The sequence below is a fragment of the Colletes gigas genome, unplaced genomic scaffold (genome assembly GCF_013123115.1).
Source record: "Colletes gigas isolate AHSC1104 unplaced genomic scaffold, ASM1312311v1 Colletes_gigas_Sc00006, whole genome shotgun sequence".
NCBI classification, from domain to species: Eukaryota; Metazoa; Arthropoda; class Insecta; order Hymenoptera; family Colletidae; genus Colletes; species Colletes gigas.
The window spans coordinates 890,548-917,035 of record NW_025106635.1 but is presented as its reverse complement, the minus strand read 5'-3'; the positions used below and the strand labels follow the sequence as shown (position 1 = coordinate 917,035).

General features: G+C 43.6%; 1 protein-coding gene across 1 annotated transcript; it reads right to left on the bottom strand.

The window, feature by feature from the left end:
* Positions 1-4,447: 4,447 nt before the first annotated feature.
* Positions 4,448-26,470, bottom strand: LOC122395604 (flocculation protein FLO11). The gene is made up of 9 exons (XM_043393301.1): positions 26,128-26,470; positions 11,930-12,136; positions 9,990-10,093; positions 9,578-9,769; positions 8,903-9,045; positions 8,485-8,611; positions 7,554-8,000; positions 6,091-7,484; positions 4,448-6,033 (listed from the first exon to the last, which is right to left on the bottom strand). The coding sequence occupies exons 2-9, from the start codon at positions 12,096-12,098 to the stop codon at positions 4,728-4,730; spliced, it is 3,882 nt and encodes a 1,293-aa protein (XP_043249236.1). The 5' UTR covers positions 12,099-12,136; positions 26,128-26,470; the 3' UTR covers positions 4,448-4,727.
* Between the last annotated feature and the right edge of the window lie 18 nt (positions 26,471-26,488).

Below are 26,488 nucleotides of genomic sequence, written 5' to 3'. Positions count from 1 at the left end.
CGTAACGGAAATACCTAATCTGCTTCGAGTACGTACGGGGGATACAACTGTGTGTCCTTCGATAGTACCTAAAATCGCTGATGTCTCACAAATAGCACCATTTCTATGGCATTTTTTCCTCTCCGAATACAATTTCAGATGCGTGTTTATCAGAATCGTTCTGGAAACTTTGACCAAGTGCTTCTCATCTTAACCTCAAAAAGTATTTATCGAAATATTGTCGGTTCTTACTTGGAAATGAAAAGAAAACGCAAAATATTTACACGATTTTTTACAATCAACGTTAAAAACATTTACGATCGATTCGAGAGAAATGATCTGTTACGTAGAATAAAATTTATTTCTAGTTTCAAGGTTCTCGCTCAAAGTTTGCAGAACGAAGTCGATACTCTTGTTGTAATGACGTGCGATATGCTACGATATAATAGAAAGTCGTACGCAACACTGAACCTCGTGTTATTACCGCGATAATTATATGCTTCTCGTTGGATGGAGGGGGAATAAATATGCGCGAAGGACAATTTTTTTTTTTTCTTAAATATTCGTTATATAGGTGTGGGATTATTAGACCTTATACACGGTGTGTACCTGTGCATTATGTACGCTTGTATGCATTTGTTTTTACGTGTACGTACATACTCGTAACATATATACACATGTATAAGCTGTGTGTGAGCACAGCCTTCGCTAGATGCAGCGTTTAAATCCGACAGCTTTCTTCGTATTCTCTCTTTTTTTTTTTGTTCGTTCCTTAATTTACTGCAGAATTACAAATTGAAAATCTTAAGTCGATTTACCTACAATAGGCATATACGAATTTATCTCGATCGTATTATTCGATGAAACTTAAACATTTGATCTCGTATTAAATAGGGTTTAAATAATTATATCGAGGAAGACTATACTGCCATTAGACTGCAACAATAAATTCAGAAATTAAAATTGTACAACTGTTTTTCTTCTAATTCTACGTAACGTCATCAATCGAATTGTACATTCGCACATGCCTGATCTATAATAACTACTATAATAATTTCATTACGGCGATCTTGATTCCTGTACGTATGTATTTTGCTTTTACACCCGTTTACTCGTTTCCGTGAACCGTTTGTGTATGCAAACTAACGCGGATCGTTACATATATTAATCGTATAGAATGCTCGCGTGTGATGTACTCTATATCGATTAAGAATAACAAGAAAATCAGTTTAATCATGGACGTTCGTAGAAATATGGGCGAGTAACGAATTATTAGGCTTTCGATTCGAATTACCGATCGCGTAGAACTCAGAGATTTTATCGATTGTACATTCATTCGATTGCACTGCGATGAAGCTACTGTTGATACACGTCGTGGCTTCAAGAACGATACATACTTCTTATCGTTTTAATTCGAAATACGAAACAATTAAAATAAAATTTTATAATGGAAAAGATTCAAGTCACGGTTATAATGCAATAGAACGTATTCTCAAAAGAGAGACAAAATTTGCCAATGAAAGAGCGATAGACTGCTGACGTATATACCAGAGTTAGAGAAATTTTATTCACGAGTAACGATCACGAATTTTAGATCGATCCGTAAACTAACTACTTATTTATAAATTAAAATCTATCAACGAATTTTTTAAACCGATACCCGGATGAGCAAAAGCTAATTTACGAGCGAATCGAAAATTTTTATCCGTTACTCGAGAATAAAATTCACCCAACTCTGGTATGTACCTATACATACATATATGTATACACGTATATATCTATTATATTGATTTTGCATTCTCAGTAAGATATTTACAAAAAAAGTGTAGTAAAGTTACGTTCGTTCGTAATATATGAAGTATAATATCACCGAATCCATGACATTTCTCTTTAATGCTTTTCGTACGCAAGGCGATTGTATTCCGCTGTCGCGAGAAATATGTACATTTCTCATTTTATCAATGCGCAAATAATGTCGTTGGGCCATTTCTGCATGCATGCATGAACAAGTGAGTGGGAGGAGAAGCTTGTGTCGAGAAATGATCGTTGAATATACATTTGGTTATTGTTAAATTCAGTATTACTCAATTACCGTTTCAATCCCGACCCGATCTCGTCATGGTATAAATCTGACAACTATATTCTACATAAATAAACGCTTGTGTAAATTGGTTTGATATTTGAGTCAACAATTTCGCGAACTACTACTATTATTATTATTGTTATTATTATTATTATTATTATTATATATTTTTTTTTGCTTCTTTTAACTAGATTTTTCGCAGTCAGTACCGTTTTAACGCGTATGGATATAGGAGTTCGGTCGTAACGGGACCAAGTTACTCGTAATTTAACCCTTTATTTGTCTGATGTTAATTGTTTATCGTGCAGCACCTATGGGGGTGAACATTCTTGACAATTTTCAACTAACGAGGATCGTAAAGATAGATAAAAGTTTATTCCTTAAAAAGCAAGGAATTACTTGATTTTTCTTTTCTCTAAATAAAGGGTTAATCTCATTCTGCTGTTTGTGGTATACTCTTGTCGAATGGTCCGATAGTTATTGCGATATTACAAGCGTCCTGATAATCTCAACTTTTCCACAGTCTTCGGTTCCGTCAAACTTTCGTTTGCAACGTCATTCGAGTTACGAACGTACTCCATTTTACTTTGGTCCTCTACGAATTACGTTTCGTTCGGTAATTCGGGGTCATTGTTGAGCTACCCTCGACGAAACAATCGCGAAACTGTTTAACGAAGACTTCCCTTCACGACAGTCTTTATAAACTTCCTTGATATAAATTACAGTAAACGATAAAGAAGTGGAATTTATAAATTTTTATGGAAACGATCAATCGGTCGCTAGTGTTAAACGAAACTCTCTTATTTCCCTGAACGTTCCCAGTAGTAATAACGCAATAACATCCGCTATTTTTTAACAGCAGTTTCACGACGTCTTACATTCTAATCGCGGGTCCTCGGATTTTTTTAACGAATTAACCTACCGAAGCATCGTTTATACCTGGAAATTATCTACAGTTTGCCGAACGAGAATCAATTGTTATTTACATGAACACGGTAAAAAGAAAGTTCCCATCGTTGCTGTCGCGTATTCTATCGAGAACGAGATCGTTTGATCGGTACATTCTATGATAAAGTGATCCATCGTGATATTCACTGATACTTGTCCTCTTGGCGCGGAACAGTCTACCGAAACGATTCTCAAACGTCGAACGACTGAATCAGGGCTGGAACTATTCGAATAAATTACAAGTACAGTACTGTCTCGCTCCTTGCATCGATCTGCGTTTATCTATTCGTTGAAATATTTCCTCAGGTTGTCTTATAAGATATTAACAAAGAAACATTCGCGTAGAGAAAAATTGGAGAACTGATTCCAGCCCTAAGTAACGTGTGAGCATAGTCAAACGGTTTCGTAATCGTTCTCGAACACAATACACGATGAGTTACAGCTTACGGATAGTTTATGTTTTTAAAACGCGGATGCAGCTCGAGAGACGAGGTATGAACGATGGTTATACGTGTTCAGCGATGAAAAAGATTAGGAACCACGGACCTAAACGCTTAAACTAAGGCTACGCGATGTGTCTACCTGTTCCGAGACTAGAATGGATTTCCAACCGGGTGACTCAAAGACGAACGAACAAACGAGAAACATTTTTGGTCAAGCGCTTAGACGAACAATACAAATCTCTATTACTAATAGTGTCGCTTATCGATGAATACCTTTGTTTGCCGATCTGTGCGCTTACGTCGGAAACGTTTTCATTTTTTTTTCTTTTTATTTTACATATTTACACGTCGTCGTCCCGTTTCGCTTAATCCTAAGAACCTAGTGCCTTCTCGCGCCTCGTGTTCCCGCCCCCCATTTTTTTTTCTTTTTTGTTTTTTTGTTTTTTTGTACACAGCGAATGATATTTGTTATATATTATTTGCAACTCAGCAGAATGCACCGATATATGTCGTGTACGTTTATAGATATACGATTTTACGCTAGAGATTTTAGATAGTTGCGAGACGAAACGTCGCCGGTTTATTTACGTTTAGAAGTATCATTCTGGAATTCGAACTAACGATAAGCAATTGGAATGCTATTTCTTTTTATATTCAAATAAAATGCTCAGCCAACGGTCAATAATATCTTTCCATCTCGACTGCACAATTCGGAACGGATTCAGACACGCCAAACAGTGGATAGTTTAACCCAGGGCCGTGACAAGGCAGTGGTTCTATGGGAACCACGTTATACGTAAACCGTTTCTTTTACAAGGAACAGAAATCAATTATATTTCTTGTAGTCGATTTTTATTTTGTCCGTAGGACGTTTTTAACTTTTTTGTTCAAATTATTACTCATTGAAACAAGAATAAAATATTTTATATCCAAACTTAAGGCAATAGAACCTTCGATGCTCTATTTGCTATCGATTATACTATGTGTTTCATCGCTACCCCCGAGTTAAACTGTCTAGTCACGGTCCTGTTTAAACCCATACGTATCCGTATCGATGTATTCGATCGGCGTGCACGCGTTCCAAACGTAAATGAAACCGGCCGCGCGTAATCCGAAAGGATAACGTCACGGTGCTCTCGCGCAAAGGTTCGCGAAACTGATTAACTTCCCCGATAAGTGATCCGCCTGGCGGAGTGGTCGGGCACCGAGCGCGACGCCTCGCGAGAAACCGACGCGCAGAAAGTTGTGCTCGTAACTCGGCCGCGGGCCCCGAGTCATATAGTCCAGACTTGCACCTTCTCCGCGACGATGCACCAGCTCGCGTGGTCGTAGTAGGACGAGATGATGTGCAGGTTCTCCACGTATTTGTTTATCAGTTGGTCCAGCTCGCCCTCCCTGAACACGTGATAGTACTGATGGTAGGTGATAGCTCCGCCGCCGCGGTCAGACGGTAACGACTCCTGGGAGGAGGAGGCGGTCAACGAGCCGTTGCTACCGGTGGTGGTGACCAGACAATCGGTGCTGCGTTTGCCGTTGTCGGGATACCTGGACGGTGTCTCCTCGGAGGCCGATCGTCTTTGTATCTGAAGTTTACGCTTCTCCGCGTACGATTTCGGATACTCGGCGTTGTTGGACGACAACAGCGACACCATGCTGCTGCATAGCCTACCGGTCGACTCCGCGTGGCTACCATCGCTTAGGCTGATCGTGTTGTCGATGGACTCGCCGATGTCGCTCGACTCCATCGAGTTCGCTGTCCTCAGATACGGCTGCTTCGACGGATGCTTGTCCAACGAAGCGTTCTCCCTTTCGTTCATGAACTCGCCGGTGTTCGAGACCATCACGAAGTCCATTATGTCCTCCGACGTGCTTCGATGCATCAGCGTTTTGTCCGTCTCGGTCGTGTTCACCGTGTCCAACGGTATCTTCTCGGTGTTCGCGTGGAAGCCGTTGCTGTTGTTGCTCAGCCAAGCGATCGTGTTCGACAGGTTGTTGTATTTACAAGACTTTGCGGATTTGGCCACGTTTACGTCGAACAGCGTCGCGTTACGCTTGACCAGGTCCGATCCCTTGGTCGTTGGCAACGCATCGTCCAGGATCCTCTGGTTGCACGCGTCCACTTCGATCTCCGACTTCTGACAGAACTGATCCTGCCCGGTATCCTGCATCAGGTTCTCGCTGAGCTTCTCGGTGAAGTCTATCAGATGCTTGCGACACTCCTCGCTCCAGGTGTCCTCCACTTCGGGCAGCTGGTAGCTCTCGGTGGAACTCGAGTGCTTGGTTCGGAGCTTCTTCTCGGTGGTCAGCGACGTATCGACGCTTCGTTGTTCCGTTACTTGCGACTGGTGCGATCGACCTTGAGTTTTCTGGATAGCAGTCTCCACGGCGTCCTCCAAGGAGCTGGCAACGTTCGCCGCTGCCTCCAGGAGCCTCGAAGACGGAGACGAGACGCTGTCCCCTTTGGTATCTTCTTCCTTCGAGTCTGCCACGCTACCTGACGACTCCTCGGCGGTCACGTTGCTGGTATCCGATACTTTCGACTCGGTACACTCGGACTTTGCGTTCTCCTTTTTCATGTACCTAAAAAAACAACGGTTACTAAATTGCATTTAAAAAGAGAAAGGCTATCCGACATACCTTTCATCCGAGAACACGATGATCACCGAGCCCACGGATTCAGGCGAGGACACGCCGCTGGAGTCGCTGTCCAGATCGTCCGTTTCCGGATTGAACAGCTCCAGGGATAGCAATCGTGGCAGAACGGTCTCCAGACGACCGCTGGTCGTGGTCGAGGCGCGTCTGACCAACGGGAACGACGGTTTGGTCCGCGTCGCGAAACCTGGTTTCTGCTTCAACAACTCCTTTATCTGGTTCAGTCTGGCCTTGCGACTATCCTCCTCCTTGATGGTCTCCTGGCTCGTCTCCTGGCTCTTCTCCTGCGACGTTGCGTCCAAGGTCTCCTCCGCGGTTGGTAGCAGCGGTGCAGTGTCCTCGACAGTCTTGGGCTCTTCGATGTCGATGGTCTCCGACATGGATCGATAGGCGCGTATAGCTTGCAAACTGGGCTTCTTCCCTTCCAAGGAACTATTTCTACCGCAAACCTCCGCCTCGCTGTTCCTTCTACTGGGCTGTGGTTCTGCGCTCGGCGACTGGCAACCGCCGTTCGAGGCGTCCGTTTTCTTAGCGACGATCGTCGTCTCCCCGGGCAACGGTTGCGGAGCGGTCGCGGAGGCGAAGAACGGTCTCGGGAACATGGGATTCAGGGTACGGGGAGACAGACCAGGGGGACTGGGCGGTGGCAAGGACTTGCTCGTAGCCGGGAACTGTTTGAGCAGGGGTGATATGGAAATAAGCTTGAGCCTCGCGTTGGACATGTCGGGAGGGTGTTTGACGCGCGGAGAGGGAGGGGCTGACGTGCTGCGTAACTGATAACCGGTGGGTATGGGGGGGATAATCTTCGCCAACGGCGGTGCGTCCTGTTTTGGCACGTAGATCACGGACGCGAAACTGTCCTCGGAGTCGACGCTCGTGTCGCTCTGCAGACTGCTGTCCTTGGAGGAATCGGAACCGTCCTCTCGGGACAGACGTCTCTCCACGCCCTCCGCTTCTCTCTTCAGCGTCGTCGCGGGTGGTACTTTCTCGTTGGCTTTCGTTTTCGACGCGTCGTCGTTGGCCGCGTCCGACGCCGGCGTGTCGCTGTCGCTCGACTTCCAACCTTGGAGGATCTTCACGAAACCGTTCTTCAACGACAGCCCGGAGACCTCGATGTTGGTCGTCGACTGTTTGATCTTGTTCGTAAGGCCACTTTTCAACAGCTGAAACCTTCTAGTCGCGTTCCCGGAGTAGAGGGAGTCTCTGAGGGCTTCGAACGTGTTTCCTTTGTAGATCAGATCCTCGTTCAGGGATGCCTGTTTCATTATGTTCCGTCGTACCCTCTCCTTCTCCTCCAGCCTCTCCGTGGACATCAGCTCCTCGTTCATAGAGCTCTGCTTCACGATGCTTCCTCGCTTCGAGCAGTGAGTGGGTGTTATCTGAATGATAAAGACAGGATATACGTTACACGACTTCTTTCTTTGTTCAGCTGTAATATGACATTGTACCTGATAGTCTGGAACGTCCTTAGTTAGTTCTTGAATGGCAGTGTTATCAGGATTTTCCAAACCGACGTCGTCTACCAAATGAGACTTCTGTTTGACCAGCCGTGGCTTCGAGCCACTCATCGACGACGACGTCCTGGAGTCGCCGTCCAAATTTAATTCGGACGTCAACACGGAACACAGCCCGGGTATGCTGGATCTCGACCTCACCAGGTCCAGCTGCTGAATCTCCAGGATGTCCCCGAGACTCTTCGACTTGATGCTCAACGAGTCTTGCTGCTTGGTCAGCGTCACGTTCACGTTCTCCACGCGACGCAGCTCGATGGGCAGCTCGTCCACGTCCTGGGGCTCCTCGTGCTCGTAATCCCTTCGACCTTTACCGCTGCCGCTCTGCCAACTTTCAAGAAACCAAGGCCGACCACCAGACCCACGCCTACCTCCGGCCAATTTCTGAACCAGATCGACGCGATCGTTAATACAGATTTTCACCGATAAGATCGACAAAGAATATTTCTCGTCCGCATAGGATTTGAAATTTGGCCGAGCTGGGTCCCCTTTGTCGCGGTCTGCGCCTTTAATTGCGTTACCCTACTTTTTGGCGGGAACATTGCCACGCTGGCGCCCGGAATCGATAACGATTTAGGTACGTATCGCGGGACACGTTATCGCGTCTCCGATACATGGCCAAGGAGCTCGAGAAAAAGTAATTTTGGTCCCATTGCACGCGAGTAAGTCGCGTGCGTGACATCGAAAACGCTCAAGGAAATAGGGGAAGGTTGCCATAATTGGACCACCTTCGACACTTTCTCGAATCGTCGTGTTTCTAACGAACGAATCGAAAGAAACTTTTCATATCAATTTCTCGTTCTGTCAACGTTGCTTTTGAAAAATTAGCTGACCAACGTATGAGTAACCCTGTACGCGTGCTAATTACCTGCAAAGCACGCCGTACGAAGCTGTAGCAGGTCTCGTTGGGGCTGGATAGGCTGCTGGTCGACGGCGACGGGCTGAATATCGGGTCGATCCAATAGCTCTTGCTTTTGCATTTTCGTTGGCTGTTCCTGAAGCAAGAATGCCATTATCCGTAATTATTGTAGTCACGATGGCTCCGGGAAGCTTTCGCGAACGATGGAACAAGGACACGGAGAGGCGAAACGTAATTTCGCGCGGCAATTTGCCACTAGGAACATCTACTATAAAGAACGCCTCTTTTTCCCATAAATTGCGTTTACCCGATAGCATTTATATCGATCGTTTATACGACAACGAAACATTGCTTTTATTTTTACGATCGAGTCGGGACCAGTACTTGTTGCATGCGTGAATGTTTATTAACTGAAGACTGTGTGTACCTCTTGGAAGATAAGTACTTTTGAGCGTTTTGATTCGAGTGCACGTCGCTGAGGCTCGGCGCGCCGGTACGTTTCGATCTGTTCAACGCAGAGTTCGCGCAGTACGCTTTGGGCCATGGTACCAAGACATCTTGAGACTCGAACTGAAAGCAAAATAAAGAAAAAAAGAAAAAAAAGGATTTTAGAATTACAGTAAAACCTTAATACATGTCAAGTAGTTTTTAACGACACTGACATCGTTTAAAAGTTTATCAGGGTTCGTTCGTTCGAAGCGTTTGAAAGGAAAGTTGCGTTAAATACCGTGAAAGTATTCTCGGTGTTAATAATGGCTACAGCTTGCAAAAGTACGAGTATCATCTACGTATGACAACGATTTATCTCGGTCATGTGCATCGGGACAGTATCGATTGTCCCGTGATACTCGCGTGGGCGTATTTCATAGTTCGAATTCAATCGTATCGGACGAGGAAACTTTTAAGCCGACTCGAATAGCGAACATCTAGCTACGGATCCTTCGAATAACCAGCGACTAAGAGCGTTTCAAGCATTTCGTATTTCCAGAAAAGTAATATTATTACTGAATTAAATAAACCGAATAGATTGTTTTTTGTTGTTTCTTAATGAACGCTAGTTACTGTCGCAGGTAAATCTTCAGGAGTTTGGTGATTCGTTTACCTTTCGATGCCTTTGTTCCATAGCCCACACGGATATGACCAACCGACCACCGATTCGCAGTACTCGCGCGAGTTCTTTCAACGCGTGAACCCTCCTTTCGGTGGTGGCGAAGTGGTGGACCACAGCGATCGAAAGCACCGCGTCGAAGCTCTCATCTCGAAACGGTAGGGCTAGATTGTCGCAGATCAGCACCTGAAACAAACACGACAGTTTCTATCTGTTCGAATAATTCTCCAAGCTGAACAACGCGGTGAATTATCCAGCTAACTCGGAAAATAATTTCCCGCAGGAAACGCTCTGGATACAATTAAGTCTGGCAATTACGATCAAACCGAACAGGATACGGATGTAAGAGTTTCCTGCACGCGGGGCCACCACTCGACTCGCGTTTTCTTCAAAATGATATATTCACCTCATTTTCCTTCTCACGCGCGATATCCGTGAAACGCTTGCACCGGTCCACTCCCACTTTAAAGATGCTGTGATTAACGCTGAGGTACTTCCCGTTGCCACAACCTGGACAAAACCAACGCGAGCGTGAGGCAATCGTCTCGAAAGAAATACTTCGCTCGAAAAGTATCGTTAGACTGCGGATCTTTATGCAAATTCATATTTTTATAAAATGGGAACTTTGTAGATGATTGTCTCAACCCCTTAAATATAATAATTCGTATATTACTTTAAGTGTTTTTTATATTTTTGCATATTAAGTGCATTCTGTAGTTTCTTGAGAATTAAAATTCCCCCGTAAATGCATAAACATCCGCAGTCTAATCATTATCTTTACAGGATGAAACTAGTGTAATAGTCGTTGATAGTCAGGAGAAAGAAAGGGGGAAAACGTATCGTCAGTTCTTTTCATTTATTAATTTCGACGATAGGGACAAAGTATCTATTTGAAGCGATCGATGGCTAACTGGGAACTTAAGTTACTAGGGCACAGGTCCAATATTCGGTACGAATATCGTTGGAACAGAGAGTATCTATTCCAAGGAACTACAATGGAGATCGATAGAGTGCCCTTTGATGTATGCACGGCAAGTGTACCTACGATTGCTATAGGCCCACGGTTCAACAGCACCGTTGACGCATACAGTCGGTAAACAAAGTTTCTCCACTTAGGCGAACTTTATTTATTAGTTAGTCATCGACTGTTGCAATTTATTTCGTCAAAAAGCTCCCGAATCTACCATTCTTGAATCACACGATCGGATATTTTTCCAAGCAATCGTTAAACCTTCGTTTTTATTATTTTCTAAAAGCGTTCGCATCTTGTTACTTTCTAAGTTTCTAGCGCGGCCTTTTCCACAGAGTTGTGCGTGCATAGAAATTATTCATTTATACAAATTGATTCGTTCTCGGATTCACACCATGAAATGGTCCTGAAGAATTTTTTTTTTTAGTGTTTCGAAAGTCTCCGGTGGGGTATTATTATTCTCTCGCCAAGACGTATTATTTTAGCGATTGATTTCCAAAACTGTATCGACTCGGCGTTCTTGGGCGACTTGGAAGTTCTACACTCATGGAGAACGGATCCCACGGTATTTCAGAGGCGTGCATGGCGACGTGGGATCAGGTACACACACACACACACCTGGGTGATCGTGATATACATGGATTCCCGTCGATACATCCGCGCGGAGGTCAATTGATCATGTGAAAGCGCGAGTGACCGGGGTCTGAGAGGAGGAAAAACCGAGCAAACCACGGAATAAAGACACACGCGCCCATAAACGAACCTCCACGCGTTCCGAATGGGCGTGGCGAACAGCGTCCATCGAAATTTAAAACCGAAAATTTTATTATTTCGAAGGACTAAGGTGTGGTGTTGACGATGGACCTACCAATGTCGCAAACGAGGGCTGAGTTAGGTCTGGGTTAGGTCTGGATTAGTCTGGGTTAGGTCTGGATTAGGTCTGGCTTAGTCTGGGTTAGGTCTGGGTTAGGTCTGGATTAGTCTGAGTTAGGTCTGAGTTAGGTCTGGATTAGGTCTGGATTAGTCTGGGTTAGGTCTGGATTAGGTCTGGATTTGTCTGGGTTAGGTCTGGGTTAGGTCTGAGTTAGGTCTGGGTTAGGTCTGGATTAGGTCTGGCTTAGTCTGGGTTAGGTCTGGATTAGGTCTGGATTAGTCTGGGTTAGGTCTGGGTTAGGTCTGGATTAGTCTGAGTTAGGTCTGGATTAGGTCTAGATTAGTCTGAGTTAGGTCTGGATTAGGTCTGGATTAGTCTGGGTTAGGTCTGGATTAGGTCTGGATTAGTCTGGGTTAGGTCTGGGTTTGAGCCGAGGTTGGCCAGAGTCGCAATTTTATTATTTCTAGAGACTAAAAATGAGTGGTGTTGACGATGGACCTACCAATGTCGCAAACGAGGGCTCCAGGCTCCAATTCTTCGAGAAACTGGTAGATCCGTGGCCAGTGTCTACTCTGGACAGTTTTTTCGGCGCATTGCTCGTAAACTTCGTGGACGTAGGCTTGCTCCAAGGCCACCGACCGAGCAACTTGCTCTCCGTCGCTTTCAGACATCCCTCTCGCTAAGATGGTTTACCCCCTCATCCGCGATACTGCAACCAAAACGTCCTTCGTAAATACAAAGAAAAATTAATTATTCTGTTCGCTGAGAAATGATTAATGCAATTTTTTCGATGTAACTCGTGCATCGACAGCTACTTTTTGTAATTACAGATATCGCGGGCTCTTTCAAAGCAACCTTTTCAATTCGCCCCTGTTGCGTTTTCATTCCCTCATTGTTGCCATCGTTGAAACAGGCAGCGAATATTTCTTTGTCCCTTTGTTACCGCTCCACAGACAAAACTCGGAGAGCTCGACTTCGATCGCTCGAACGGAAAATTGGTCTTTAACTTTGACGGAGTTAAACATCGCGACTTCCTTTCAACAGCTCTTACGCACGAGGCCCTGATTAAAACGTGACTCTTTTTCCAATCATCGAGAACCGATGAGCAAAGGTCGAACGATCGAATATTATCTGAATACTTAATCACAACGCTTCGATCAACTCTCGATGACTCGGAGGAATAATTTCTTCGTTTAAATCTCAGAATGTCATTTTTATCATGATTTATGGGTGTCTTTGGTCTGAAACTGATCGATCGACCACTCGAACCTAATCTGCGAATCTGCATTTGGGGAACAACGGTCGATGTGGAATTAGATATACGAAGATAATCGTTTCCAAAAATCATCTTTCACTCAAAGTGATCGATGCTTTTAATCGAGTCTTGTTTTTCTACGAAGTTCTGATTTTTAAAATTGATAATAATAATAAATACAATAACGCAGAAATTTAAATCTTTTTCATCGTTCGTTAGGGGTATGTCTCCCAAAAAGTTTGTGACAATAATTGCTCTGTAGGATGAAAACGAGGTCGAATAAAAATTCCGGAGCAATTGTAAATTTTGTCAGAGTACCTACCGAGTACTCTGACAAATCGAGTTCTATTTCGAGCCGCTCGAAGAAAGCAGAATACTCGCGTAATCGCATATGCGATTGAATAACCAACGACCGATCGCGGGCCTCCCGCTGATGCCGTGATTCGCGTAATCGCACCAGTGATTTACGACCTCTTCGTCCACGATGAAAGGCGTCATTCCACGCTAGATCGGTCACTTTTACGATCCCATGTTTTGTTATTCTCTATTGCAACGCGTCAAAATGAAGAAGAGAAAAATAAACACATTATTCCCTGGCCTTCTTCAATGGCACATTGATATAAGTAATTCTAGAATATAAGATACATCGTCGAAGATTGTAACACGGTACTATAGTAATTAATAGACTGCGGATGTTTATGCATTTACAGAGGAATTTTAATTCTCAAGAAACTACAGAATGCACTTAATATGCAAAAATATAAGAAATACTTAAAGATACGAATTATTATATTTAAGGGTTGAGACAATCATCTACAAAGCTCCCATTTTATAAAAATATGAGTTTGCATAAAGATCCGCAGTCTAGTAATTAATATAAATGTTCGAAATTTAACTTAAAGTATAAATATAAATTTAAGTGGACGTTCGTGCATCTTCATTCTTCTCTTCTCTTCTCTCCATCGTTTTGGCGCTCGTTCTGCCTGGATCTTCTTCGTACGAATGTTCGAGATCCATCGATCGCGGCTCGTACGCGTCCACGAGGCGACGGTTACTTTTATTTGGCCATCCCGTCGATTGATATTCCGTAATCGGCCTCCGTGCAGGGATTCCGGTTCCGAGGGTACCGGTTTCATACTTTCTCGTCACTTTCTTTTATCGAACGGTCGCGCGTACCCATTGCTCGGCGTTCTCCTGCTCGAAAATTTGCAACGAGAATCGCGCTGTTTACTCGCAACCCTGACAACTTAATTCCCTGCTACACTCCTCGTTCAACACTTTCTTCCGTCTCCTTTTGCCCCGCGATTCTATGGCCATTAAAAGCCAATAAATCGGTCTTTATCGACGCGTATGTGAACTCGCTGAAAAACAGAAGATCTTGTTTTACATTTGTATAACGTACTTCTACGTAATCTCTTTATTTAAACGCGCCCTTGTTCCATATAAAAAAGAAACTAAATTTATTTTTCGCAACGAAGGGGTTAAAAATAACCGCGCTACTTCCGCCGGTACTGAAATAGCGTGTCGAATACTTCCGTGTTTGCGAGTGCTTCACGTTTCGCTGGAGGTCCACTCTCTGAGAGAACAACTATTTTTAGGCGGCTGTTCGTCGAGGCGTTTACCATCGTCTGAACAAAATCCGTCCCCAACTTTTATTCACCCTTCATAGTCGAAGGCCAAGATACTTCCTGCGTTTGCCGGAAGCGATAGCCCAGACCGTTTTACGATCGCCAGACTCTTCGTGGCGAAAATTACTGTTTCCAAACGACAGAAACATTTTCTGGTAAATCATTTGTTCTGAAAGTCTGCTGACAAGGTTTCCAGCATCTTCCGAAGAATGACAATTAAACTCGAACGACTCGTGTTCGGTTTCTCAATTTCGAAGACCCGTTTACGTGACTTCAACGCTCTATGGAAACGATTGTTCCGTAGAATTCGACTCATGGTTGGCGAACCTTTATAATCTCTCGTTAATCGACCAGCCTCGCTAATTGCGCCTCAACCCCCTCCCACGCGTCGTTCAAAGTCTCCGAATCATCAAGCTTCTGAGGGCTTAAGAAACAATTTCTCCAACGATCTTAGAATTTCTAAATATTCTACACCACAATACGCTTTGTTTGAAGTTTGAAACATTGAAATCCTCCAATCCGTTCAGGAGTTATGATTTTTTAAACATACGCATGAAACTTTGGAGAACCTTTTCTAACAAATTTTTTTCTCGAAAGTGTGCAGGAATTCGAAGGTATGTCTATTGACCAAAAATGATTGTAACTGATTCCTCGAACCAAAAATAATTGTTGTTTGATGGTTGGTCAATTTTTTGTGGGGCACGACGGTTCGAGATCTACAGGTAGCATTGTTTGACCTAATTAATCCCACGATCGTCCCTGGCCGGCCTACGTTATAATGGATCAGGTATCGACGACGAGTCTAACGGCGCCACGCAAGAGATTATCCTTCGGTAGACAGCTGCCGCGAGACGAGTTCGAAACAATGGCTTTCAGGACGGTCGTTGAAAAGAAAGGACAAACTACTATTCCGTAAACGCGAACCTCGCGGAATCAATATCGTAACTGGCGTCTCTGCACACTCTGGAGGAAATTCTGATTCGTAGTCCTAATCGGATTTGACCCTTCTAAGCGGTGATAGAAAACAAACTAATGTTTACGATTAACACTTTGACTGCCACGTGACCCACATGTGGGTGACAAGACTTTCCCGCTATGGAGTTAAAACAATTTATTCTGAAATTGAATTTGAAATGTTAAATAAATTTATGTGGGACGAAGTTTAACGTGGTTACGAAAATAAGTACAAATTTTAAGTTATGCAGTTTACAGTTGCTTAAAATCCAAGTTTTGGTCTCGTAAAAAATTGTACGGTTTTGATGTGGCAGTCAACGTGTTAGAGATGCATTCTACACTCTGCATTTTTTTTAACATTTAACGATGGAGAATTTAAGGCCAAGAAGATTATATCTACATATATCTATTGCAATTGTCTCGAACGTTTGTCTGTGGCTGAACCCGGTTTTATGGTATAAATAAAACAAAATCGCGAATAGCAGACCGCGATAAAGCGACGATCGGTTGAAAATCGACGAAGCTATCTGGAGCTTCTTGTTGACAGAGCGGACAAAAGGTGTGAAAACGAGATGTATATCAAGCGCGGGAGATTGGATTTTATCGAGCCCGACCAGAAACGTTCTACATACGTCAATCCGACGATCAATCATCGCTATTATTTGTCATCTGTCCCGTCGAGCGAGAAACGTTAGATCCAAGGATAATCGGAATACCACTCGAAACGAACAATCGCTCCAGTTCCACCGACTGACAACTTTTCTTTACCGTTTAAATAAAAGAAATTTTAATTTTCAATACTACCCCTCACCCCCGTTATCCCCTCGTACTCTACTCCTCGAGTTACTTGATTTTAGAAGAGAATTCATATAATTTTCGAAACATTTTACTAAGCTTAAACGTTGATATCTAGGAGACGATACTTGAAGTATAAAACTTCACGAAACCGTTCGTGAAGGGTTATAATCGCTGGTCTAAAGCCTCCACAGGTCTACAGTCTAACAAGAAGCTCTAGTTACTTGATTTTAGAACAGAATTTATATAATTTGTGAAACATTTGACTAGGCTTAAACGTTGATATCTAGGAGACGATACTTGAAGTATAAAAGTTCACAAAACCGTCCGTGAAGGGTTATAATCGCTGATTTAAAGCCTCCACACGTCTACAGTCTAACAAGAAGCTTTGGTTACTTGATTTTAGAACAGAATTTATATAATTTGTGAAACGTTTGACTAGGCTTAAACGTTGATATCTAGGAGACGATACTTGAAGTATAAAAGTTCACGAAACCGTCCGTGAAGGGTTATAATCGCTGGTTCAAAGCGTCTACAGGTCTACAGTCTAACAAAAAGCTATCGTCGGTGATCGACCACGGGGAACAATAACTATTTGCACTCGATTCTCGGTTCCTGGGATAGCACTCGTCTCGTAGAGTTCCTATTCAACCAGATATCGTAACATTCGAGGACCCTTGTTAGCCGACGAGGAAAGAGGTCCGTCGACACAAACAGGTCGAGTGGCCTCTTGCTCGACGAGAGAAGAACACTGCAAGACGTCCACTCGTCTCTCCACTCCGACCGGGAGAGCAAGGGCGCCGAAAAACCAACCCCAGAAGAATATCAGCGAAGGGGAATACGAATTAAGCCCCTGTTAAACAATAATCAACAGTACAGTATAATGAAACTCCTATCATGGCTCAACGACTACTTAAGAAACGAAATACAAATGGTAAAAATCCGTAAATATGAATCCTGCACTATAAACTCAAGAAGCTCGCATTTAAGTTCATTTTTATTCGTTTCCATTAATGACGCAAAAAAAAAAAAAATTACTGTATTTATAGGCGATCGACCATATACTTTTTATCCATAGTTCCTTAACCGTTTGAGTGCCACGGAGCGATTTTGCGCTTCTCCTCTGTCTCTCGAACAGTGCCAGCGCTCTAGGCTAAGAAACCGTAGTGAAAATAGTAATAGTGAATATTTTAATAGTGAACATTTTACTGTACATACCTTTTATATATGCAATAAAATATTTAAATTATATTCTTATATTATATGACGCAATCCAGACGCTGATAAATCTGTACTTTCGCTCAGAAAGATGGCAGAACAAAAATGAATTGAAACAATTACAGCTACTGTATAAATCTGAAAACAGCGCAATAGCGCTCCTTGGCATTCTTGGAGAGGGAATAAGACAAGCGCTATCACGCCGCTTGGCACTTTTGGACGGGAAAACAGCAAAGACACGTGGCACTCAAACGGTTAATCGTGCCCCGATCGTTAGGCTCGCTATCTCGGATCTTAGGCGATCGTATCTCGGCAACAACGGACGCTAGACCCGGAGACAGCCGATAGAAATACCTAAACAGAATTTGCAGCCGTTCGAAGTGACAGTGAAAGTGTCGAAGAGAAAGGAGAAGATAGAAGCGAGATAGCATGCAAGCGTTTATGGCACGCGCTACGTTCAAACGCGGTCTCTTGGGCTGCTTTGTATTCGACGTTCACCGCGGCATAACAATGTACGCGACACGACATCCCGCCAAGCGATAAAGAAACGAAAGGGGAAGTAAAGACGCGGAGATCGATTCGAGGAATCTGTCGCAATTAGAACCGGAAACGTATCAACGACGCAATATTTGGATAATCGGTGAAGTTGCGAGGAATATGGTCGGGGGCATCCACCGAACAAGTTTTCTATCCCCTTGTTTCTCTTTGTTTGGTCTTCAATTAAATTTCACCGTTTTCTCTTTTGGTCAATAAGTAGCTATTAATTAAAGATCTTTAAATCGTTTGATGGAAGGTCTCCAGATATACAGACTGTTTCCAACCTGTGGGAGCGTCTAAAGTAGAATCCGCTTGAAAGGCCTCGACGAAGTGTCTGCCACCAAATCCAGAATGAAACGCCCATCGTTGTTGCTTCTACGATCAAATAATATCTACGTTAGAAACAGAGATCTTTCTACATAAATATTGTCATTTAAATGCAACGTCTTTCTTTTTTGTTAAGATCGTCAAACCTTTTTGTTTGCATCGAAACGCTTCATTAAGTGTACGATGAGTTATGGACGGGAGCGTGTATGACTCACGTCAACTTTCATAATCACAGGCGCAAATATGGGCAATCGTACAGAAATACGCGTAAATTGAAATCGTTATGGCTTTTTTGCTCGTTTACGTCCAAGTTGGGAATAACTCTTCTCGCGGGACATCCTACTATCGTGTTCTGAAAAATAGACGAATTTTCAACCGAAAAACGTAGGGAAAATATTGTGTAAAATTGCCAGAGCAATGGAATCGTATCGCGTGGGTGTTGCATCGAACAGTAAAGACCAACCAGCAGGGAGAGACGTCGGTGTCACCTATTTATGCGTCGAGTTATATCGAATTCTTTTTTTTTTTTTCTCTTCTTCTATAGACGTCCTTCGTAAATCGAGTCCCAGTTTCAGCGTAATAGATGCTTCTCTGAAACGACTCGGAGGTTTAACCCAATTAGAATTTATGCAACATTGCAAACGACTTTTCCACCCACCTTTTCCTTCTCCAACCCCCGGCCAGAACGTCTCGGTAACTTGTTACGCTCTTTAACCACTTTTTAATTATTCGAACGACACGAGTTATGTTCCTTTCCTTCTCCTTGTTGATGTTTTCTTTCGTTTACGCCGACCCGCGCAATCTGAATAATTTCTCGGGCAAGACAGAACCCGTAAAACTTTCACGATCTTTCAAGGAATTCAGAGCTCGAGGTAATCGTCGAAATCATTTCACTGTTGAAGAAAAATGCTAATTCTGATTATAGTTGTACTAATAATGACGTGTGTTGATGTACTTAAATATACGTACGAAATATTGTATCTAAATTGATTTAGAATACAAAATTAATATTAATGAATTACGCGTAAACATTATACGTTGCACGATTCTAGCAAATTAGTTCATAGTAACAGTTAACATTAATTTTAGTTTTAAGGAGAGGGAGAAAGTGATTAAAGACGTACCTAATGAAGACTCTAAATGGAGTCATCAAGATATTGTTTCGCAGAGTGACCACGATAGCGATACCAATTACGAAGCGCACAATAACGAAAGTCTGCTACAAGAATCAAAACACGCTTAATTACCCCCTCTGCTGCGTTACAAGTTTTCATGTTTCGTAATTAACGACACCGAAAGGGTTAAAACTGTTCGTAATTAACGAAATCGAAACTCCACGAAGGTGATCGAGATCGTTACACGCGACCTCTGCGCAGATCGGATTGCGCAACAATGGAGTCTCTGGAAGAAGACCTGTCCTCGTCGATTGGCGCGCAACGCAACAGTAGCAGGAGTCACTCCACTTTCACCCACAATCTTACGATTTCTTCGGTTACACGAGACACGTCGCTAATTATCGTACGCACCGTCGTGCGAAATACAGGATGTCCCACGCAGCTAAGAAATGTTATATCCCCAGAACGGTTAAAAATACAGAGAACATTATCAGCCAAACGGTGCAGCTGCATCTTTTTTTTTTTAGGTTAGGGTCGAACGAGCGTTTCTATGTTCTTCCTTGTCTTGCAATTGAAAACAACGAAGAAACTGTGTGGTCGCGTCGTAGGGTGTCGGGTTTCTATTTAAAAGGACACGAGACAAGGAACGTAAGTACATGTATCTTCGTTTCTTGTTTCAGTGTTCGAACAGTTCTAACGGGAAGCCCTGAATTCGGGGGGACTGGGTCCAGCGAAAGGAATGGCGGCGTTCGAAAAACAACCGTCGAGAAAGAATCACAGGTCGGGAATGGACTTTCGCTCGTAACGACGGCCGCCGAGTGTATCGCGAGACGGAATAATTGCACCGAAATGCAGCGAACGTGAATCGTCTCGGCGAACGCGACGCGAGTAAATTGCCGTTCTAGAAACCTGAATAGAGGAACGGCCGAGCGGCAATTCGCGTCCGAATAGAGACGTAATCGACGATCGTCGACGGATCTACATGGAAATCGGACTCCCAGGATTCTTCTTCGATCGCGGATCTTCCCTATTGTTGCACGATCGCCGAGCAATCTACGGACGCGATCATTAGTTACGGAATAACACAGACGACGATGAAAACAGAGGGTGGGGATGATCGTTTTCAATTTCGAGCAATCGTAGATTACAAGCGACGTGGAATCGTCCCACATTCCTTCCGTGGAGGGATCTTTTAGTCGTTGGTAACCTTAATGTTTAAATATAAAAATACACGACCTATTAGAAAACTCTTTTTCTTTGAAGAACTGTCCGATTTATTCGACACAAGGCGATGCACCGTCATGCATAAACCACAGACAACTTGCAACATCTAATGGAACTTCTTCCAATATAACCCATGCAATTGGTTACTCAAGAAGTTGACGTAAGATTTATCTATCAATTCGCCATCGAGGAAAACGTGTCCGATTACGTTATCGTCGATCATTGCATGTCCATTTACACCTAATTATTGGCAATTTCGATCGAGGTATAACAAATACAGCTTTTACCCTTTCACGAGTCAAGTTTTTTATAATGCATGAAATTATATATTTTCCTCATAACATTTTTATCTGTCTCCGTTTAAGATACAATTTTCACCAACTGCCTGGGACACCCTCTGAAGCACGGCCGTGTATTTTCAAGACACCCTGTGTATCGCGTTTCGGGAGGAAAAAAAGGAGTTCGACAATGACCCAGATAGCTTAATTTGAGTAGTTACCGGAGCAATTTTCTGACAAACAAAAGATACAGGGTTCGAACCCTGACCCGACATTCCAAATGGTCTTTTCCTCCGAACAATTTCAGTCTCCGCGTAGATCGGATCGAGAAGGAGTAGATTAACGCCCGGCAAGGTCTGAGTCAAGGTATTCCCGTAGCGTAGCGCGTGTTTCGGGAACAGGTTACTTCTAATAGAAATTTCATGCGTGTTGCAAGATTCTCTTCGGCCAATTTGCATCTGGAACGACACAGTCCGCTAAAATATGCGGCGTCTGGTTGCGACACGGTATTCTGATTTAATTTTTCGCAATCGAACGACCCGACGCATATTTTTTAAGCGGACTCGTTCGTTCGTGCAAACGACGCTACTAATTATCAATTAATGTTTTTCAAAAATAAGAGCCAAAATCGTTCCTTGGCTTTCGTGTGACATGTAACTAACTTGGATCTAATTGGAAATTCGTTTTCACAGATTCGGTTACGCAACTTCGTCGTTCGACGCTGTATTTAATTAGCAATCCATAGAATTTGGCAAGAGATGAGGAAACTCTTGGGCCTCGTGGCGTTCGCTAATCGTAAAAGTTTAGAAAACGGATGAACATCGTTTATGAAGGATTTGAAATTTTTCAAGAGTTTTATCTTTCTTTGGTAACACAGTTCGTGACAGCGTTATTTCTAGTCTTGAACCGATGAAAAAACACTGTTTGACAGCTGCTCGGGGCTACGTGGGCTGCACAACAAAATTCAAGGCAAATACTTCACCTATTAATAAACCGCGTCAATGAAACGCAAAAACCACGAGACGAAGGACAAAAACGCGATGTCAATTCCTGGAAAGACGGTACCGATCGATTCCCCAAAAACGAACCTCTGTCCGATGTACAATTCTTTTTTGTTTTTTTTTAGGAACCTGCAGACATCGTAAAAAAATGGTCCAACTCATTTCCATAGCTCCAACCGATAATACTTGGATCCCGAACACGATTCGTATTATGCGTCCCTTGAAACCACTCAACCTTTCGTCCCAACATGTTCAACAATTTTGGTTAAAAATATTATTCCGCCTTTGTGTTATGGGAATGTATAATGAGACGCAGAAGAATAATAAGGAAACGTGTTTTTCATATCGAACGAACGTGGACTCTCGAGCATCGTTTTTATCAATTATAAAAAAAAAACTATCTTGGTTATAGTTTTATTTATCAGCGACGAGACGAAACATCCTTTTCAAAGTAACGAATGGAATTAATAGTTTAATTGACAGTTCGATACGCTAATGAACGGCGAATTAAAAGCAACCCTCTTCTAATTACTTTTCTAATGCGCGGTTGTAACCACTTTCTCCGAGAGCGAAGAAACTTGCAAATGGACGATGCGTAATCCGCAAATACGCGAATCGTGCATTCGATGGCGCGTGCTGCAAGTTTCGTTTCGTCGATGTACCGTGGCGAATTAACGTTCCGTCGAAGAATGGCGGTTCTTTTATTATTATTATTATTATTCGAACGGCAACGGTGGTCGCGTGAGCGAACGAGAACCGTGAAGTTTCGAGGCGCTCGCGCCGCTACTTATAGTTTTAATACGGATAATAATCGTCGGGCTGACGGAAATCCTGATCCACGGCGCATGTGCAGAATGATCGCCGCGGTAATTACGCCGTGAACGACGACGAAAGTAAAACCAACTTTGTCGCGAGGCGCTATGATAAGAGAAACAAAAGCGTAATTAGCGATTTCCTGGTATTACGTGTGCAATTCGTACGAGGACACGGGATCGTTTCGATTCGGTTGCTCGAAAAATTCCGATACAATTTCGAAACGATCTGGTAAAGGTACAGCGAGCGTAATATGAAAGTATGCTAATCGAAAATATTGTTCGACGGTCGATACGAAGCGAATTGCGAGGAAGCATAGCCGTAGCATTGGCGAAATTTTGATAAAAATCGAAACGGTGAAATCTAACGAAGGACTGTGCACGTAGTTTGCTTCCGCGTGCAACATTTCTTCGCGCAGAAGATATTAATTTCAGACTAGGGGGGATTGACCTTTAGAACCGTAGCACTTTCAACGTGGCTGATCGCGAACGATCATGTTCTCTACTGTTAGTAACTCTAACTCGAACACGAGCTAAACGAGTGCAACCGTCTTTCTCTTTGTGATCAATTTCTTGTGTGTTTAGTAAATTGTTATTAATCGATTCCAAAATCCATACGAACGTTCGATAATGGTACGTTTTAAACAAGGAAGTGGAGATTTAAATTTCAACGTCCGGGTAATTTGAATCTCTTGGACTTTAAAATCTAGATTAATCGTATAATAGCTAAATCGTGTTGTACGAAGAGAGACTGTAATAGAAATTCGAGTTGGTTGCAACGAATTAAAAGTTCTGTCGACGACAGACGTTGAAACGCCACGATTGTTTTCCTCGTTCGGGATTGCCAGTTAGCATTAATCTACGAGTGAAACACAAATGAAACCACGAACCGGAATACTATAATAGAAAGTATCGGTAGACGGAAACGGTTGACACCATACGACTGGATACACAGTAAAACGCGGTGTCCGTGGTTACAATCAGATTTTCAGTCAATTTAAAGGGAAAAAATCCTTGGATCCTTTCTAATCGGATCCAGGCAAGAATAGGAACGCGTTTCAAGCCGGGTCACGAGCCTGTCGTGCCGTACGAGACAGAGAACGCCGATTGACAATTAAGCTAACGGAAATCAATTTTTCGTACCGTCGAAATGTCATTAGATACAAAAATCTTGATAAGAATATTTAAACGGTAGGTCTCGCGCTATGTCGAACTGGAATGGGTCGACTGCAAAATGTCGATCTTTCGGTTACACGTATTCGTCCGAGTGGAAACGTTTCCATCGTGTAAATCAAAGTCTGACCCGACGGTGGTGTCTTCCGTTGCCGGCGGCGAACTATTCTTAGCACGCTTGAATTTCTTATCGGGGAAGTTCGAGCCCCGGTCCCTGTGTATCGACGAGGAACGAGGCGGTTACGGGGCCATTTATTCCGTCGCGGAATACGCTAAAAATAGAAAGAGAGAACGTCGACGAAACGTGAACACGGGAGAACGGGAAAGGGAGGCAAGAGCGTAGGGGAGATGGCGTGGATCCGATGACGACGAAACGGGGATGAAGAAGGGTCAGGGAGACCGGGGCACGAACGCTACAGCGATTGAAATACTCAGCTGTGGAGGTGTAAAAGGGCGTCAGCAGTGACGTGACGACACCACCTAAGGGTGGGGGGGCATCATTGCGATGCAATATGGTGAACCGTGGGCTGCGATGGTGGCTACCGAACCTATCTCAACCTTTCACCAGCTTTACCTCCAATCCGTTAACCCCACGACTTACGATTTACTAAAAAAGTAAATAGAAAGAATGAAAAATACTATGAGAACAAAGCAATGACTACGAACAAATGGTTTAACAGAAGGATATAGAGACATCTCGCCAAAAACGTACCAACTTTCCGTTCGACTAACGCTCGAAACGATTCGATTCCCTTCTGTGACGTCACCGCGCGGGGATGACCACAGAGGAGGGTAGGGAATTTGAGAATCACTGCGACAGAGATAACCGTGCCACTAATGGATGGAATAGTGGTGGTAGGAGGGTTGCTCTCGGTGGTGGTACGCGGAGGCAACGTGCCAGCCGTGAGGGGAGGCAGCCATGAATGAAAGTAGCGCGTATCGATTTACCCGCGCCGCCCTAGATAAAATATGGTAAATAGTGAGCCAAAACGGGCTACGAATGAGGAACGTCATCGCACATAACGGCGCTTTTTTTGGCCGATCAGCTCCATCTATAATTCTGTCCCGGTGATTTTTCGATAACACGTGCCGCAACGGCTAGTTAGCATTTTACAGCTTCATTAAAACATCCTCCGTTTATCCGTGATTATGGGTTCTACATTTTCTTCCTAATGTCACTGCAAACGAAAGGACAACATCTGTATCATTCTATGTTCTTTGTTTTTAAGTCGGTCTTTTAACCGAATATTCTGTTTTATATTTGATACCGGCGAGTTATAAACGTAATAATTATTGCACGATACTTGACAATAATAGAAGGTAGTAAGAATTGTCAGTTCTGTTTTATAAATCGACGTAGTGTCCACGTCAGGCTGCTTCATCCTGAATAATTTACACAACTCACGTAGTACACAGACATTACGTACCCGCGTTAAAAGCATACGTCATACCTGTAATGTATACATCGCGCGGGGCGCTGTAATAAAAAGTAATTCAAGGTGGCGGCTCACGGTTCTATGTAAACGTAGCAAACTTCGTACGCACGCATTCAACGCGTCCGCAGACGGTAATTACCGTTGTCTGATCTATTATTACCGCCTGAATGTATAACATTGTTCAGGAAAATGTTTACGCTTCCTTACTGCACGATTCGGCATGACTGTAAAAGACTATCGTTATTTCCAACAGATGAAGCGATTATGGAATTCAAACTATCGCGAGGACGTGCAGCGAGAAATTGTCGATGTACTAGAGAAAAACTCATCGGAAAAATGTGGAACGTCAACGTTACACAGATCAATGGAACGATCGCAGCGCTATATGCGTGTCACTATCTAAAATTATTGTCTCGGGCTGCCGCCATTACCCATTCATGCGATTTGTCCCAACTGCTTGCACGTCAATGGCACCGAATCTGCCATTCAAATAAATGCCCAACACCTTCGCGAATCGCTACACCTCCAACTCGTAAATGTCGTTTAAATTAAACGAAAAATATTTACAAGAAACACACCGTCTCGAGTCATTGATCTCGCGAAAGATTTCACGGTGCTTCGTATGCACCAACAGATTGCAAATGCACCCTATCGCGATCCGACGTGACTTGCCGCAGATCTCTTCGAACGAGAAAAAAGCGTCACGACGAAAACGATCGACCGAAAGATCCAAAAATAAATAACACCCCGAGACGTCCTCGCGAGACCACCTCGTACGTGCAAAACGACATCGTGACATCTGTTAAAAACCAGAAATTAACCGATATCGATGCTCGTTAAAATTCTTTCGACCTGTAACACGTCCTGTCGCTACGACGAAACGGGGTCCAACGCCTAAGTGCGAAATTTTGCAATTAACTGATGGAGAATCGCCGATGTTCCCTTACCTGGGTCATGACAGGGGTGGTAACTTCATGTTTCGTCGGTGGCGAATTTCAACACAGCTGGGCGTCGATGTGGCGATATATCCCGGTATCGTCGGACGAAAACGACAGCACTGCAATGGTTGACCACCACTTCCACGCCATAACACGTCGGGAAACGCGCGACGATTTATTCACATGAGAAAAGTCGCAGGGGATCCGTGAGAAATTGACCGCGCAGAACTGTCGTTGGACGTGGGCTGCGCGTGACACAACAAAATATACACCGATTTTACCCGGATGGTGCACGCGTTCCCTTCGACTATTGAAACAGACCGACCCTCCAGCAGCCCCGCGTTCGACGGTGGCTGCGGGATTGTTGGGG

Coding starts and splice junctions, on each gene's coding strand:
- LOC122395604 (XM_043393301.1), bottom strand. CDS start 12,098: ATGTCTGAAAGCGACGGAGAGCAAGTTGCTCGGTCGGTGGCCTTGGAG. Junction 8,612..8,902: donor AAGTACTTATCTTCCAAGAG/GTACACACAGTC, acceptor TTCTTGCTTCAG/GAACAGCCAACGAAAATGCA. Junction 7,485..7,553: donor AGGACGTTCCAGACTATCAG/GTACAATGTCAT, acceptor TTTATCATTCAG/ATAACACCCACTCACTGCTC.